This window comes from Embiotoca jacksoni, unplaced genomic scaffold (assembly GCF_022577435.1).
Source record: "Embiotoca jacksoni isolate LCO1_2020_lvr unplaced genomic scaffold, fEmbJac1.0.p SCAF_38, whole genome shotgun sequence".
In the NCBI taxonomy this organism is placed as follows: domain Eukaryota; kingdom Metazoa; phylum Chordata; class Actinopteri; family Embiotocidae; genus Embiotoca; species Embiotoca jacksoni.
Genome location: NW_027185390.1, coordinates 2894270 through 2910513, shown reverse-complemented (window position 1 = coordinate 2910513; position 16244 = coordinate 2894270). Strand labels below are relative to the sequence as shown.

At 48.8% G+C, this 16244-nt stretch overlaps 2 protein-coding genes across 4 annotated transcripts; both read right to left on the bottom strand.

Moving 5' to 3' along the window:
- Window positions 1-1757: 1757 nt before the first annotated feature.
- pspc1 (paraspeckle component 1) lies at window positions 1758-10124 on the bottom strand. The gene is made up of 10 exons (XM_069166351.1): window positions 9177-10124; window positions 8469-8618; window positions 8225-8376; window positions 8033-8128; window positions 7730-7926; window positions 7516-7600; window positions 7331-7439; window positions 4586-4643; window positions 2681-2817; window positions 1758-2312 (listed from the first exon to the last, which is right to left on the bottom strand). The coding sequence occupies exons 1-10, from the start codon at window positions 9540-9542 to the stop codon at window positions 2037-2039; spliced, it is 1626 nt and encodes a 541-aa protein (XP_069022452.1). The 5' UTR covers window positions 9543-10124; the 3' UTR covers window positions 1758-2036.
- Window positions 10125-11241: 1117 nt separating this feature from the next.
- Window positions 11242-15891, bottom strand: mmadhca (metabolism of cobalamin associated Da). Of its 3 annotated transcripts, none has more exons than XM_069166352.1 (8): window positions 15803-15891; window positions 15270-15315; window positions 14688-14832; window positions 14312-14529; window positions 13791-13896; window positions 13581-13702; window positions 13378-13464; window positions 11242-12971 (listed from the first exon to the last, which is right to left on the bottom strand). In XM_069166352.1, the coding sequence occupies exons 2-8, from the start codon at window positions 15279-15281 to the stop codon at window positions 12753-12755; spliced, it is 909 nt and encodes a 302-aa protein (XP_069022453.1). In that variant the 5' UTR covers window positions 15282-15315; window positions 15803-15891; the 3' UTR covers window positions 11242-12752. The 3 variants fall into 3 exon arrangements, with proteins under 3 accessions (XP_069022453.1, XP_069022454.1, XP_069022455.1); XM_069166353.1 differs by lacking the exon at window positions 15803-15891 and adding an exon at window positions 15604-15782; XM_069166354.1 differs by lacking the exon at window positions 15803-15891 and adding an exon at window positions 15650-15782.
- Between the last annotated feature and the right edge of the window lie 353 nt (window positions 15892-16244).

The following is a 16244-nucleotide window of genomic DNA, read 5'->3' as shown; positions in this document are numbered from 1 at the left end:
TTCGCAACAACCCAAATCCCAAAACTCCGTTAAGCATCGCAAATAATCAACTTAATTTGGCTTAACGGACGCTTTTCTTCTCCTTCTCCTCCCTTTAATCCTCCGGCGACCTCTCGGGTTCGGGACCTTTCGGGTTTTGGCCCGATACGGGGTTTCGGGACCTTCGGGACAGTTTGTAGCATTTTGTTTATTTTTATTTTTATTTATTTTTATTTTTTTTAGGGTGATTATAATATCAACATTCAGTTATAGGCCGACGAAACCTCCGTAGGAACCCACGCGAACGTTTCCCCCGCTAAAAGAAGTCCTTTACGTCCATCGGACGCGCGTCGTCCGATCGGGGGTCCGAAGCCCGCGTCGTTCAAATCGGGGAGCCTCTGGGAAACGGTCGTGAACGGTACCGACCGCGACGTTGAAATGTAGGGCGTCGTTCAAATCTCCGCTATCGATTATCAAAAGTTCCTACGGAGGCCGTCTTCCGTCGGTGACGCGGGACGGTCCGTCGCGCCGCGACCCCGGACGAAAACCTGCCCTTTCCTGCGTTAGAGTGTGTCGTAAAAGTACGCCGGGAAACCCGAGGGACGGGATTGAGGCGAACTTTTCAAGCGTTCAAAGTATTCGAAAAGGAAAAATGGCTACGATCGATTGTCCTCCCAGAAGTGGGCCACAAACTGGGCTAAAGGAGAACGAGGCCGCCGAAGTGTTCGTTCCCCAAATTGGGCACAAATCAGCCCCAATTAAACCAAAAAAAAAAAAAGAAAAAAAGAAAAGAAAAGTGGATCACCACATTACCTTCCCTTCTGTTGGTAATGAGCAGCCTTGGGCATGACGAAGAAAAGCAACGCCCCCCCCCCCCCCCCCCCCCCCCCACACACACACACCAGCTCCCCAACACTCCCCGCTACACAACACGCTTTTACTGCCCTCGTAATTCACATTTGTAATAGGCTTCGTGTTTACGGGTTAAAGTTAACCGTGAGCCGCTTTGGTCCTTCTGGGTCCCGGCTGTCAGAAGAGACGCGTCCCGCTTCCGCGTAATCGTATCGTAGCGACGGTTTACGGAGAAAATGACAAAGAAACACAAGTTCCTACAAATGGTTTTTTTTTTATTTCTCTTCGCCAACAAATTCAGGATGCGCGGAGACGTTGGGACAAAAAACAAAAAAACAATCAACTGAGGGCAGCGTACGACATGAAATAAGGACCCGTGACGCTTCTCCGCGTTTACTCGGATCATTTCATTATATCGTGTTACAAACGTCAGGTGTTCGTACTAAACGTGGCCCAAAGGTTCAACCGATGAGGTCAATGCGTGCGAGTCCAGCTGGGTTGAGAGGAAAAGCTCGAGCTTCGGGCCGCTCTGAACACGACGGCAGGAGATGGGGGGGGGTGGGACAAAAAAACAAAACAGAGATAAAACCGAATGACGACCGGTCGTCTGCATGGAGGGACAGAATTAGAAAGTACGTTTTATAAAAAGGGATTTACGGACCGTTACTCTCGCGGAGTCCGGGAATATTCTCGTTTATTCACGAGTCCCGCGGCCGCCCGCAGATCCTCCTGCTGGCTCGGAGGGAGAAGGCGATCCGCACGCTCTCCGCCGGGTGCCGCTAAATCCTCCACAACGCTCCTGTAAAGCGGCTCGATTAAGCGTCTCCTGCTCGCAAAGGCCTCCTCGACACACGCAAAACAGCTGTCGGGCGGACAGCGTCCGGCCTGGCGTGATAATCAACCTCTTGTCAAGACACACACACACACACACACACACACACTTTTTTTTCTATAAACATTGCAGATACTGTAAAATATCCATCTGTCGTTTTACCACCGTACCATTCGATGACAAACAAAAAAAATAACAAATATTTCAGATCTTCTCTGCAAACGTGTCCAGGTCACGGGGACGGGGAACAGGGTGGGTTAGGGAGGACGGGGGACAGGGGGGAACGGGGTCGACGTGTGGGTCCGTGTCAAAACTAAACAAGACGTTTGTCTTTGCGGGGGCGGCGACAACAATCCACGACTACCGTCCGTATTCAGTATCTCCGCCGCTTGTTGTTCGGCCCTTCGAAGACGCCCCCTACCGGGTTCCCCCGGCCGAACCCCGGCGCCGGTCCTGCCTGAGGTCCCATGGCCTGCTGCGGCTGCTGCTGCTGCTGTTGTTGTTGTTGTTGTTGTTGTTGTTGTTGCTGCTGCTGCTGATGCTGATGCTGCTGATGCTGATGCTGCTGTTGCTGGTGGTGGTGTTGCTTCGGGGACTCCGCTCCCGGTCGGCCGCCCGTCGACCCGCCCGGCGGGTACCTCTCGTTACGCTGCGGTGTCACGAGTCCGGAGTTGCAGGGAACGGTGGGAGATTTGAATCGCGACGTCAATGTCGGTGTATTCAAAACAAAACACAAAAAAAGGGTTCGACAGTTTTCCAGAGCGGGTTTCCGAAGTTCGTCGGGCGGGGGTTCGGTTCGATCCGAGCGTCGCCGTCCGAGACCGAAACCACGCAGTCAAAGAGAGAGAGAGAGAGAGAGAGAGAGGAACACGACCGTTAGTTGAGTCTTTACAACTTCAAATACACAACCTCTTAACGTTGATCTTAAAAGTCTTCACGACACAAATGTTTGCAGACTACGTGTCACTTCTTCCGAGTTAAGCTTTTATTTCCGCGCGAGTGCTCCGGATACGTTACCGTGGCTCCGTTCTCCGACATCATCTGCGTCCCCGTATTTGCCGTCCCCTCCGGGCCGACGGTTCCTCCCCTTCCGCTCGCGCCCGTCATTTGACCCTGGTTGGCGCTCGGCCCCGCGGCGGCCTGGTTAAAGCCGTCTAAACGCAAAAACAACGGAGCGTTGGTCGGTCGGTCATTCGGCGCGCGTCCAAGTTAACGTTGGCTTTTGGTCGCGCCGATCCCCGACGAACCGCAAACTTTACGGAAATCCACCCGAGGGTCGTCGCTTCCGACCGCGACGTCCCACGTCTTTTCAGTTTGCGGGTCCGAGTTGGTATCGGGAGGCAACGTTCGATCCGCGCCTCCCCGAAACCGCTTGCGTGTTTTGTTTTTTTTACGGGGATTTCAAACTCTCAATTCGACTCGTCCGTCTGAAGGTCCGACGCCGTTTTGTTATTTAAACGTCACGGCGTCAGTTCCTTTCAATACGTCTCGACATTTACAACCAAAAACCAACGTTAACTCAAAACAAACCAGCTCGAGTCACATGGTACAGAGAGGGAAGACGGAGGACAGAAAAAAAAACATGCTTCTCGCACACGCGGGTCAAATGCGAAACCTTTCGCTGACCGACCTTTGGATTGCACGTCACCTTGTTGAGAGGGAATAATCCCCCCCCCTCGCCCCCAAACGTCGCCGGACAGTTATCTATAAATCGTACCGCCTCGAGTCATTCGTGCCGAGATAGGTCGGCCCGACTAACTTTCGCATTTACCGTAACGACGTGAACGTGGCATCGATCGCATTTAACAACAACAAACCGGCGCTCACGTCGCCACGCCTGCTGCGTTTCAGGCCGACTGTAAATTTCACATTACGACAGGATACGTTTCACAAAAACGCAAAAAAATTTAGCGCGGATAAGACGAGTCCAGATTCAAGTTGAGACGACGCGCTCGGACGACTCAAACGTACGTTTGTGGACAAAGGTGACGTGCGATCCTCCGGAGAAGTCTCTCGTCCCCGGCCTCTCGTCCCGCGTGCGGCAGATCGCCGTTTCTATTTAGGATTATTCTCCCGCCAACAAAAATATAAACCTTTTTTTGCCTTTTGCTGACATTTTTTTTACCGCTTCGAGTCAAAGATCCAAGACTTCTCTTACGCACATTTTATTCTTCAAACCTGCCGTGCTTCACGTTCGCTAAATAATCCACCCGGCTGACGGATGACGCCGATTAAACGGCGTTATTATTGCACGGACTGGTCGCAATCAAAAGGCCCCTCTAATATGCTCACTAACGCTCATTTGAAATCAATAAAAACAACAAATAAACCTTTTTTTTTTTTTTTTTTTACATAAAAGAAGTGTTCCATCTGTAACTTGACTCAAAACGGGAGCAAAAAACAAGTGTCGCGTTTATATTTTTGTAGGACTGTCACTTCTTTGTCCAAATGCGACGACGAGCTAAAAGCCAACAAGACTGCAGCTGATAAAATATCAGACTCCGATCGCAAATATGACTTTGCCGTCTTTGGCGGCAATAAATAAATAACCGTTATCCGGTAGGTCCGATCTGCGTACGCGGCTGTAGGATGAGAGCTCGGGGACTCCGCTACGAATGAAACAACCAAGCCCCCTCCCGACAAACAAACCCCCATTCAGTACACTGTGAATCCTGTCAGTATGGGCTGCATGTTGTCATGTGGGAAATGTTTATTTTCTTCTGTGCGTCGCATCCCAAGTCACATTTTATGATATATAATATCATAAAAAAAATAATTTAAAAAAAAAGGTGTCAAAAATACATTTGTAAACAAGATGAGCCACTTGGGATGCAACGCACGCACAGCTGATACATTCACTTTGTATAACGTGACTTCGTCTGGTTTTTGGATCGACGGGTCTTGACGCGATCGTGCCCCTACCTCCCATATTAATGGCTCCTCGAGGGCCCAGCTCACCCCCTCTCATTTCCTGTTCTCTCTGAAAGAAGTGAAGAACAACCTTTAGAACAAAAGAAGAAGCGGGCCTGTTTTTTTTTTTACAAACCTCAGCGGTGCCGCGACGTTCTTTTAGTGGCTTTGTTTTCTAATACGCGCACGGCAGCGTTCCTGCTCTCGTTGCGCAACCGAAGCAGCGTGTTCGATCCCATCTATTGACGAGGGCCTCCGACGGTTAACGCTGCCGGAAGCGATCGATGCGTTTAGTGGTTCGGCGTCTGACGGTCAGCTCCGTGCGTCAGGCCTCCGACACGCAAAAAACACAGATGCTCCTCTAGCCGTTTCATTATTTTATTTTTTTCTACGTGTTCTCACACACACACGCACACGCACACGCACACACACACGCACACGCACACACACACGCACACACACACACACACACACAGGCCATCGTGGATTTCACTGATCTGGATTGAGTCTGCTTTGAAGAATCGACTTTATTTGAGGATCAATCCAACCCGGTGGAAAAAGCTTGACGTCCGTGACCTAAAAATAAAGTTTCATTTTATAACACGCAGTTAAACCGTTGATCCGTGAGCCGAAATCGTTACGAGTCGCTGCGCCGCAGTTACGTCCCGTCTTTTTTTAAATGCGTTTATTCTTTTTCGTGTGAAGGGGGAGGGGAAATACGTCAAGTTACGGCAAATGCCGAGAGGCTGAACTTTGGTACTTACCTTTCAAACGGTCGACGCGTTGAACACGTCGCGGTTATAAAAAAGAAAATCCAGAATGGATAATGGCTCTATGGAGGGGAACGTGTGCTTAACAATGACATGAAACTGTCTGAAGTCTGTTTGTCACCGCAATAACAGCGACGATTCAAAGTGCACCTAATTTCAGCACTAGATGGCAGCAAAGGCGGGATTTAAATTCTGGGAGTCGTCGCCCTTCGACCGTTATCCATCTCTAAACTACAAACAAATCAAGAATGACGAGAAAATGAGCACTTTAATCACTTAAATGTTCAATAGTTATAAGAAACCCATAAGGAGCCACTTCACTTATGTCATTACAGTATTATTATCAATAAATGCTGACAAAACGAATGCAGGTGAGGCGCCAAGACGGAGTCGTGACCAAACGCGCTTCCTTCTAACGACGCTGACCTCATTTCAACTCCGCGCCGCAAATAATTGCGCTTCAGACCTTTTCAAAATGAAAAAGGAAATAACCCAGAGTTCAAAGTATGTCGTTACGCCGCCGGCGGACCGAGTAAGTCCGTCTTTCGCTCCCGATTGTGTTCCCGTCGATGCCTCTTACGCATTATACTATTCGTTACTTCACGCGCACCGATAAGCCGACTGTAGGTGTCGTTATTTCATATTTTTCGGCAAACTGACACTTTTCTCGCACTGCTCTGACCGCGAAAGCTCGGCGGATAATATCAGTGTTATTATTATTATTACGATGAACATTTCGAGACGCAGACTCCGACGGGACTTCTAGATGGAGCAAAGGATGTGAAGAGAAAAGTTATAACAGAAATCAGTCGACACAGACAGACGCGCGACAAATACAAATCGAGAACTCACACTCATCAAATACAACGAAAAACAAAGATTATCGACACGAGACAGAATATACAAACAAGTCGTGCTGTTAGTCGTCATTTGCGGTCTTAAGAATTGAGTTCAAACGCACAGAGATTGATGAAATTCAACTTAAGGCGAGGCTGTCAATTTATAACTACATCATCACGAAGTTCACAAACACTGACAGAAGAAGAGGCAGAAGAAAAAGAAGAGGCAGAGGAAGAAGAAGAGGCAGAAGAAGAAGAGGAAGAAGAGGCAGAAGAAGAAGAGGAAGAAGAGGCAGAAGAAGAAGAAGAAGAAGAGGCAGAAGAAGAGGAAGAAGAAGAAGAAGAGGCAGAAGAAGAAGAGGCAGAAGAAGAGGCAGAAGAAGAAGAAGAGGCAGAAGAAGAAGAAGAAGAAGAAGAAGAAGAGGCAGAAGAAGAGGAAGAGGAAGAAGAAGAGGCAGAAGAAGAAGAGGCAGAAGAAGAGGCAGAAGAAGAAGAAGAGGCAGAAGAAGAAGAGGCAGAAGAAGAGGAAGAAGAAGAAGAAGAGGCAGAAGAAGAAGAAGAAGAAGAAGAAGAGGCAGAAGAAGAGGAAGAGGAAGAAGAAGAGGCAGAAGAAGAAGAGGCAGAAGAAGAGGCAGAAGAAGAAGAAGAGGCAGAAGAAGAAGAAGAAGAAGAAGAAGAAGAGGCAGAAGAAGAGGAAGAGGAAGAAGAAGAAGAAGAAGAAGAAGAAGCACGACGAAGAAACAGTCAGCCAGTGAAATGCTGCGTGTCAAGCTGTACATTATTTCTGTGACGTGGTTACCGCGGCAGCTCTAATTGCAACTATCAAAATACTACAAATGGCTTCAGATGAAAAAGAAGACGGGAAAAAAACCTGCCTCGACAGAAACTGAGGAAATGTTGCGCAGCGGGTCAAAGAAGATTTAAAAGTGACAAAAGTTTTCTTTTCTTTCATTTTATCCCAAATAGTCCGTGTTTACGGTTTCTATTTTGACCTTTTGATATTGTACAATGCGGGAGGATACGTTCGGTACCTCGAGTCGAGTCCGCTTACGACGCCATTTTATGGATTCCTACTTTTGCGCGTCTGAGCGGCGATTGAAAAGAAAACGATCCGATTACATCTCGCGGCGGCGTCGGTCGGGACTCACCTTTTCCAGGTAGTTGGGTTTGAAGCCTTCCGGCTGGCGTCTCGCGTCCTCCTGCTGCTCTCTGTGTCTCGTCGTCTCCTCCTCTCTCCTCCTCCTCTCCTCCTCGTGTCTTCGCGCGGCACAAAGAGACACGAGTCGACGCCGATCCAACGATACGGAGTTCGGTCAAAGACGGGGAAACTCACCTCATCTCGATCTGCTTTCGCCTCTGCAGCTCCTGGTTTCTAAGCTCCTCCAGTCTCCTCAGCTCCTCCTGACGTCTCATCAGATCTGGAGGACGGAAAGCGGGACGACGTCAACGAAACGGGGGAAAACTCCGCGCGCCGTCGACCGGGAAGCGACGAGCGTCGTTTTCCCGACGCGACCGGTATCGTGAACGGCGACGCCGAAGGCACCCACCTTGCCTCATCATCGTCAGCTGGTGTTCGTGTTTGGCCGACTCCAGCTCGGCCTCCAGCTTCTCTTTGGCCTCTTTGATGTTCTTGTCCACCTGTCCTCGCTGCTGCTTCTCCATCTCGTGGAGAGCTTTCCAGCGAGACGAGTACTCGAACTCGAACGTCCCCGGCTGGGCGAATCGCGGCGGCTGCTCTCGTTCTCTGAGGGGAACAAAATATAAATATACTCAGAGTACAAATCGAAACGTGAACAAAAGCGCCGTATCGACAAACCCGAAAAAAAACAAAAACAAAAACATTTACATACTTGTAGTACTTTGGAGTCCTCTGCAGCAACTTTTCCGGCAGGCCGTCTTCGTCGTCAAAGTGCTCCGAGGGCTCCACGATAGCGGGACAAGGCGTGCTGACGGGAACGAAGGACAACCGCGCGTTAAAAACGCAACTCGCGCTAACGGACGACGACGACGACGGTTCGGCGCGCGATGTCGCCCGCCCTTACGTGGTCAGCAGCAGCGCTCCTTCGGTGCAGCTCTCCAGCGCTTTGCGCGCGGCTACTTTGGTCGCAAACTCCACGACGCCCCTCCCGGTGGGTCGCCCGCGGTCGTCCGTCACCACCACGGCCCGCTCCACCGGACCGAACTGAGAAAACGCCTGAGAGGGCGCGAGGAGGTTTTCAGACGACGTAGAAAATGAAACGTAGCAAACGTCGCCCTCGTTCGAGGGATTTTCTTTCTTTCCCTTACCTGCTCCAGCAGTTCATTCGTCACCACGGGCAACAGGTTGCGTACTGTCAGCGCGGCGCCGTGCGTGGAGAAGCGGATCCTGATGGGTCGGTTTTTCAAAACGGTCCCGTCCAGCTCGGCTTTGGCGATCTCCGCCAGCGTCCGGGTTTCCTGAATACAGAAGCGGGATGACAAAGCCAAAGGATGACGACGACGAACCCCGAAAGCTATTTGGCAGGTTCGGATTTGGACCCGTGAAGGAAAACCCGTCTAATAAAGGACCAAATATACTTCACCAAATGAAGTGTTTTATTACAGAGATCCGGCTGCTGCGAGATTATGTTACTTTACTGTGTCATTTTTATTTATTTATTTTATTTTGAGGAAGTTTGGAGAACAAAACCACGTTTGTGCTTTTGGACGTAGTCGAGTGACTCAATGGCAGCTTGTACACGTACTTGGGGGGTCACGGACGGATACTTCAAGTTATTCAAAAAGGAGGGAAAGAGGAATGCTAAAGTTAAAAGGACAGACCGAATCTATACAACGACGACAAAGCTTTACTAAAAAAATAAATAAAAAAAAGACTCTTTAAGTTAGTTTGTGAACGTGTCGAGTTTGTTTGTCCCGTTAAAACCCACCGCGGTATTTCTTCAACCCCGTAAAACGTGTGTTGTTTATTGTGCCAACAAATCCCAATTTCAAATGAATATAACTTTTTGAACGCACCAGGCGGATGAAGGCGAAGCCCCGGTCTCTGTTGATGAACACCTCGTTCGCGGTGCCGTATTTGGCGAACATGCTTTTGAACTCCTCCTCGGAAATGTCGCTCGGGATGCTCCCGACAAAGAGCCGGGAGCGCTGGGTGAACGTCTTCTCGCCGGGCTTCCGAAAGCTCCTGATGTCCAGGGTCATTTCTTCGGGGCCCTCGCCGCTTCCCTCCGCGGCTCCCTCCGCCCGCTCGGCCGCGGGGGACCGCTCGGTCGCCGGGGCCGGGCCGTCTTTGTTTGACGGCGCAGGCTCCGCGGCCGGGGAGTCGGTCCCGCGTTTCGCCGGCTGCGGAGAACGGCCGCTCTGCGCGCTCGCTTGCTGCATATTTCGGTTCGCCGGTTCGCGGCCGGGCTGACGTCCTTGTCGCTAAAACGCCGGTTCGAGTCAACTTCACGAATTACGTTAAACCGGTGCAGCCGTGATGCTCGCGCTCGCTCGCGCGCGCACACCCCTCCCCGTACTCTTCCGAATTTCAAAGATGGCGGCGGTTGCGCGCGCAACTGCCTCACTTCGCGTCACGTTTCGGGCAGATTAGACGCCGCCGACGAGCACTACTGCCCCCCGCCGGCCGTTTTGCGCAATTACTCAACAAACTCCTTACGAAGTTGCACAGCGCTTATTGCAGATGAAGTAAGAGTGTGATGACTGATGGTTTTGATCGTAGCCGATTTGCGCTCTTATTTCAGAGACTCCATTTTTTAATATCATCAAATCACGCAAAGACCACATCGCATTGCAGATCACGTCAACAGGAAGTTATGTTCATTTACACTTCAACGTATCTACGTTGTGCGTTTATCGTGGTGGTCGATACGTGAAGACTTTGCGTGAACGCAAGGATCATTTACGATGCGGAAAGTACTGGAAATAACCTTCGCTCAAATACTATACCGCGGTTTGTGCAAATTTGTATTCTACATTTTAGTATTTCATTTGATGCGGTCGCACTGTAAAATATCACCGACATTTTGTCATATTCTGTCATCGAAATCAGACACAGCAAATAAATTCGTTCTTTACTTCATTCAATATGTACCGTTCTCATTTTCAGACCATTTCAAAATGTAAAAATACAAGTTCTTTTCAATGAATGATAGTTCACCTCTCGTTAAATGAAGTTTTTACACAAAAAAGGACCGACAAGGACACTTTTCCTTTTTTTGGTCGTTTCAAACTAACTTTTCAACCTCGGTTTAGTGAACCTACTTTTTTTTTTTTTTTTTTTTTTAAACTTGAACCGACTTGATTGAAGCATCTACAGTGTAAGACTACTAATAAGACTATTAATAGCGATTGGTCAGTATATAAAGTACGTAACGGACGCTTCGCCTCCTTCAGCAGTAATAATCCAGTCCTACGTGGACGGGCTACATGTCAAGTCGTCATCGTAAAGTCCGTCACGTACGCAAAAGTAATGTCCCAGACGGTATAGAAGTGTACTTCTGTAGAGGGGAAGAATAAAAGCGACGGCGCCGACCGGGAGAGCTCTCTGAAGTCTGAAAGCGGGAGCCGCGCGGTCCAGCCCGACCCGTCGCCCGTTTGTTCGTTAGTTAACCCGCGCGCTGAAAAAAACCGGACGAGTGTTTCCCTGCGTTCCGCTTGAGCTTTAGGTGGCCCGGTTCGGGGAGGTGTCCGATTAGGGCTGCGACCGCGGCAACTGCTTTTCTCCAGGAGTTAAGTTGTTTGCTATTTAAAAATAGTGACGAAGGCCCGTCGTCCAGGACACCCGAGTCGGTGTCGCGACCGAGACTATAAAAAGTGGAAAGAAGGAGGGAGGGAGGGAGGGAAGGAAGGAGGGAAGGACGGAGGAGGCTGCGTGTCACAAATTAATTTCATTGATTGACGTCTCGGCGGATCCGAGAAGAGCGTTCGTTAAGAGAGCGCTCTGCCCGGACTGAAACCCGACGCTCGGCCGAATGCTTTTAGTAGATCCTATCGTGGAAAATTCCTTTAAACGAAACAAAAACAAAATTGTCAGTTAATAGTCATAGAAATGACAAGATGAAACACGCGCACACCAAACTCCGTAGGAAAAAAAATATATATATTTTTTTTCAAATTTGCAATTAACATTTTTTTTCTTATTCCCAGTGAGCGGTAACAACAGTCTGTCCAATAATTCCTTCGTCCATGAATCGATCGATTGCTTTGACTCCTTTTTTTGTGGGGTGGGGAAGATTTTTCCGATTCCAGCTTCGTCCCGCAGCGCCGCTCTACGTCGTCTTCGTCTTCGCAGCTGTTTGAGTAATAAGGACTCCTTAACATTTAACACGGCAGGTAACGTGCAGCGTCAGAGCTGGGACGTCCCCAAAGTTTGACAGTTTGTCACTACCGCACCGTGTTCATTTTACACTGTTTTTTTTTTTTTGCTTCATTTATTCATACTAAACGCTGAAATTGTAACATTATCGTTTCCTTTAAACACGTCAGTGCATTAAAGTATAAAGCTGTGCGTGGAATTCATTCGTATCGTACGTAACCGTACAGCGCGGACCGTAGTGAATCGTTGTTTTAGGTTATACGAGACGGGTGCACACGAACGGTGTCGCATCTTCAGGCAACTTTCAAGGCCGATACGAGTTAAATATGATTTTATACCGATTGGGACATACACGCGGGGTTTTCCACACCGTTGTACTACCGGTCTTGTTTTGACAATGCTGTGCGATTATTATTTTTGACCGCCAATATTGTCGTCGTTATAGTCTAAACGTATACCTTGACTGAGCGCCTAAGCCCTCCGGAAACCCCAAGGAAAACCCCGGACGTGTAAAACCCCGATGTCAGTTAACGCGCCGCGCTCACGCCGTCCCGTATTTTCCATTCGTGTCGGGTATCGTGACATCCGCGGCGTCCGTTGTGGCGAATATGCAGAGGCCGGTGCGGAGTGGCGGCGCTCGCGTTGGCCAGAACAAATACACGCACAATAATAACACGCATCTCATAATGACATTTAAATATCTTAAGAACAAAAACAATACATTTGAGCTTTTTTCTTTTTTTGCAACAAAGTAAATCAGAGGACAAAGTACGGATCCGAATGGAGAACACGGGGAAACGATCAAACAAAGCCGCGGCGGGATTACAGCTTCAGGAAATAAGAGTGTCGCTTTATTTGCACCGGAAACGCTTCGTCGGAAACGGTCTCCGTGATTTCTTTACATTCTGCGCGACGCGTTAAAACAACACCGTACGTGTTGGTGTGAAACGTTTCGGACTTGATCTCTCTTCATTGTTTGGACGTGGATGTTTTGGGGTTTGTTTCCCCCCCCCCCCCGTAAGCCGGCAGCAGCTGCCAGAGGACATCGTTCCATAAATACGCAAATCGCCCTTGAAAATATTAACACGTTCTACAGAGTCAGCACATTGTGAAACCGCCGCCTCCGGAGCTTCGGTCAGTCAGCGCAGAGGATCTGCGTCAGAGTCCTTCTCGGATAAAAAAAAGAGGGCTTCTGCTTGGATTTGGTTCTATACATATATATATATATATATATATATATATATATATATATATATGTGTGTGTATATAAACAACTACTCTTCGTCTTCCAGTAAATTTGAAAGTCCTTGTAGTTTGGCGATAGCGGAGCTGTGAGGAGGTGCGTTGGTGAAAACGGTCCCCACGAACAAAGGCGTCCCCCTCAGGATGTGGCGGATGACGGTGCAGGAGCCCGACACCTCGATGTGGAAGCCGAGGTGTCTCAGCTGCTCGTCTGTTTGCGGGGAGGTCTGACTTGATGGAGAAGCAAAGAACTACGGGGGATATAAAACATAAGAAATAATGCATTTTAGCCTGGTTATTAATCACACAAAGTAAATCAGAGGACAAAAAAAAATAAAATCCACGGAGACGCGCTGCTCATTCTGTGCGATTGGATCGCACTTCCCCCGCTTCGTATGCAAAATATACAATAATAATCAATCCGAATATACTACAAAAGAAACACCTGAACGTGTACGCAAATTAGGAGTTGAAGCATTTTTGCCTCGAGGAGTCAGAAATGAAACGACGTAAGCTAAAAGGAAAGAAAAGCAACTCGCGACGTCACGGTAGACGAATCGCACGTGTATTCGTCGACGACGGATCGGTTCCGTTCGGCGTCGCGGTAAAAACGTGACGGTGAATCGGCGCGCGGACAAAAAACAAAGAGGAACTCACGGCCGCTCCCGTTGTCGGGTCGATGAAGTCGGCCCAGTATCCCGCGGTCCACAGAGCGAAACACATCTCCTTCGCGCCGCTCACGAACTGCGGTCGGAAGAGAAAATTAAAAAAACAACAACAACAACAAAAAGAGTCTCCGTCGGCAGCCGCTTCCAATTTTCCCGCCTTGAAAATATGAAACCAAATACGAGAGGACTCACTTTGCGAAGCAGCCGGTCTCCTTCCTGCTCCGCCGCCTCGTCCTCCCGCCGATCGCCCTTCTGCGTGACCGTCACCACGGTGATGGAGGTGGCGGGCGCCGAGGGGAACAGCAGCTCCAGATCTGACACGTCGACATTTGGTGTTAAAAAAAAAAGCCGGACGCTCCGGGTCGCCGGAGGTGGCCAGTTTCTTACGCGGCGTTCTCTTACCTTTCTTCAGCAGCTCGGGACAGGAGCTGAAGGAGCAGTCCGTGTCGCTCTGGTTAAAGTACCGCTCGGCTTTGCGGACTCTCTTGGATACGGGGCCCAGTTTTCCCTGATAAACAAACACGCGTCTCGGGTTACGTCTCGGAAATTGCGCCGCTGGCTTCACCGGTTTATTCGACTTCATTTCATTTCTTCGCTTTCTTTTACGCTCTATGATAAACGGGTAAGTCCCGCAATGGAGCGCGACTGACATTTGTATTTTTTTTCACAATATATCGATCGAATAAAACAATGCTGCCCACATTTCCTACGTAAACTAAAGACCTATTCGCTCGTCGATCGTAGACGTAACTTTGATTTTTATCATTTTCGCAAACTTCCAGGTCGCGGCCGGATCCTCTGATATAAAAGCGGTAGATCGGGACTCCGTATCGACAGACGCTCCGTTTCAGTGCCGCGACTGTTAAACCTAACGATCAAGTCGGACAAAAACGCCTTCGCGTACCGGCTGTTCCGACACGTACTTGGAACTCGTTGACGAACTGGGCCAGTACGAACTGGTGTCTCTCCGTGCCGCTCGGGACCGTCAGTAGGTCGGGCGCCGTCCTGCGGACCGGAGCCTTCTGTTGGTCCTCCGTGCCTTCCAGGTGGCAGTCGAACCCGACGTTTCCCGGCAACTGGAAGCGCCGGTCCTGAGGTCCGAACGGTCCCATGTTCTCGTCGGGCCACACGGTTCTCGGCCCTGAGGGGACGAGACAAAGACCGTCGCCGTGCGTTTCATCAGCTGAAAACTCAATCTGTCTGTTGGACGTGCGATCTCGTCTTGTTTTAGAGGTCAAATTCGAGAGAAAATGAGGAACAATAAAACCCGTTGACCCATTCCTTTCCCGCGGGACTCACCCGAATCTGCGGGTGACGCGGCGACGTAAGGCTCGTCTGAGCTCGCGGCGGAGAAGGTTCTGGTTCCGCCGACCCGGAGGGAAACCAAAGCCCGATGGCAAGCGGCCGCCTGAGACAGAGCCGACCTGCTTCGACCGCACAGCACCTAAAGAGGGACCGGATCGCCTGTTAACGGGCAGCTTCAATAAACCCGTCACGTTAATCGGGGAAACGTCTGCCAGCGTGGAACATTTTATATCCCTGCTCCACCTTCTTATCTAGCGGACACCGCCGACACACGTATTACTTGAAGTGGTCTCGTGAATTTGCCATTTATATGCTCAAAAAAAAACGTCTTTTTTTTTAAAACAAATTCACATTGTACAAAAGTGCAAAGAATAAATATATAGGAGGGGAAAACAACAAAACTACAAAGACAAGGCATGTGTGGGACATTTAAGAAGCTGAAGACCACGGAATAGACTGCATATTCATAATAACACAAATATTGTAAATCCCGTGTACAACTTTCAAGACGGGGCGGTATCCCGCTAAATTGCCCGATTTTTTGAATGGAGTCTGGCGTACGCGTCTGCCACTTACACTGCTGGACATCGTGGCTCGTCTCTTTCACCTCTCAACTTGTAATCTGTTGGATAAAACAACGACGACGACGAAACATTATTATCAACAGCAACTACAAACAACAACAACAACAACAACAAACATGACGTTGGCTGACCAGTTTAACCAACAAGAACATGGCTGACATGATGCAACGGTTGCATGCGTCTTTCCAGGGACAGACAAAGCAGCGAAACGTCCCCCAGTGCGACACATTCATGTCGCGGGTATTACTCCTAACACATTTAAGTTGTCACAAAATCTGGTTAGAAAACGGAGAGCTACTTAGCAAAACAGATAGCTTTAGCTTTACCGTTAGCTGTTCCGTCAAACCTGCTTCGACACTTTTTTTTTCAGACCTTTCATAAAACCTTCCCGACTTTGACATCGCTTCATACAAAACACCAGCAACAGGAAACGTCTTAAATTCTTTACACAAAAAAAAAATATATATAAATGCAAATATACACGCGTCGATGGGATTACGTGATGAAAGTACATGTCGTGCTTACCTGATAAATTGCACGTAACCTTCCGCAAAAAAAAACAACAAACGACGGGAGGTGACGAGGGACAATTCCTCCCTGCGCGCTTTGCGTAACGGCTCCTTCTTCTTCTACTGCGGGTTATTACCGCACTTTACATCCAGTTTGGTTGCATTAGCGCCCTCTGTGGTTGGCAAGTGAGTTTACAGACGCTTTCAGCTCCTTCTCTGAAACACTTTTCAATCCGATCAGCTTTAATCAAGTTTAATCAAAGAAAAGGCACACAAAAATACACACAAAAGCCTGCTGCTTTTACTGGAATACCTGTGAAGCACTTTATTTTTTGTATAATCTATCAATGACTTTACATTCAATAAACGTTTCCAGAATTGAGCCGTCACTGCCAAATTTTTCACATGTAATGCAGAGTTGTTGTTTTTTTAATATATATAATATTCAAGTCATGTTC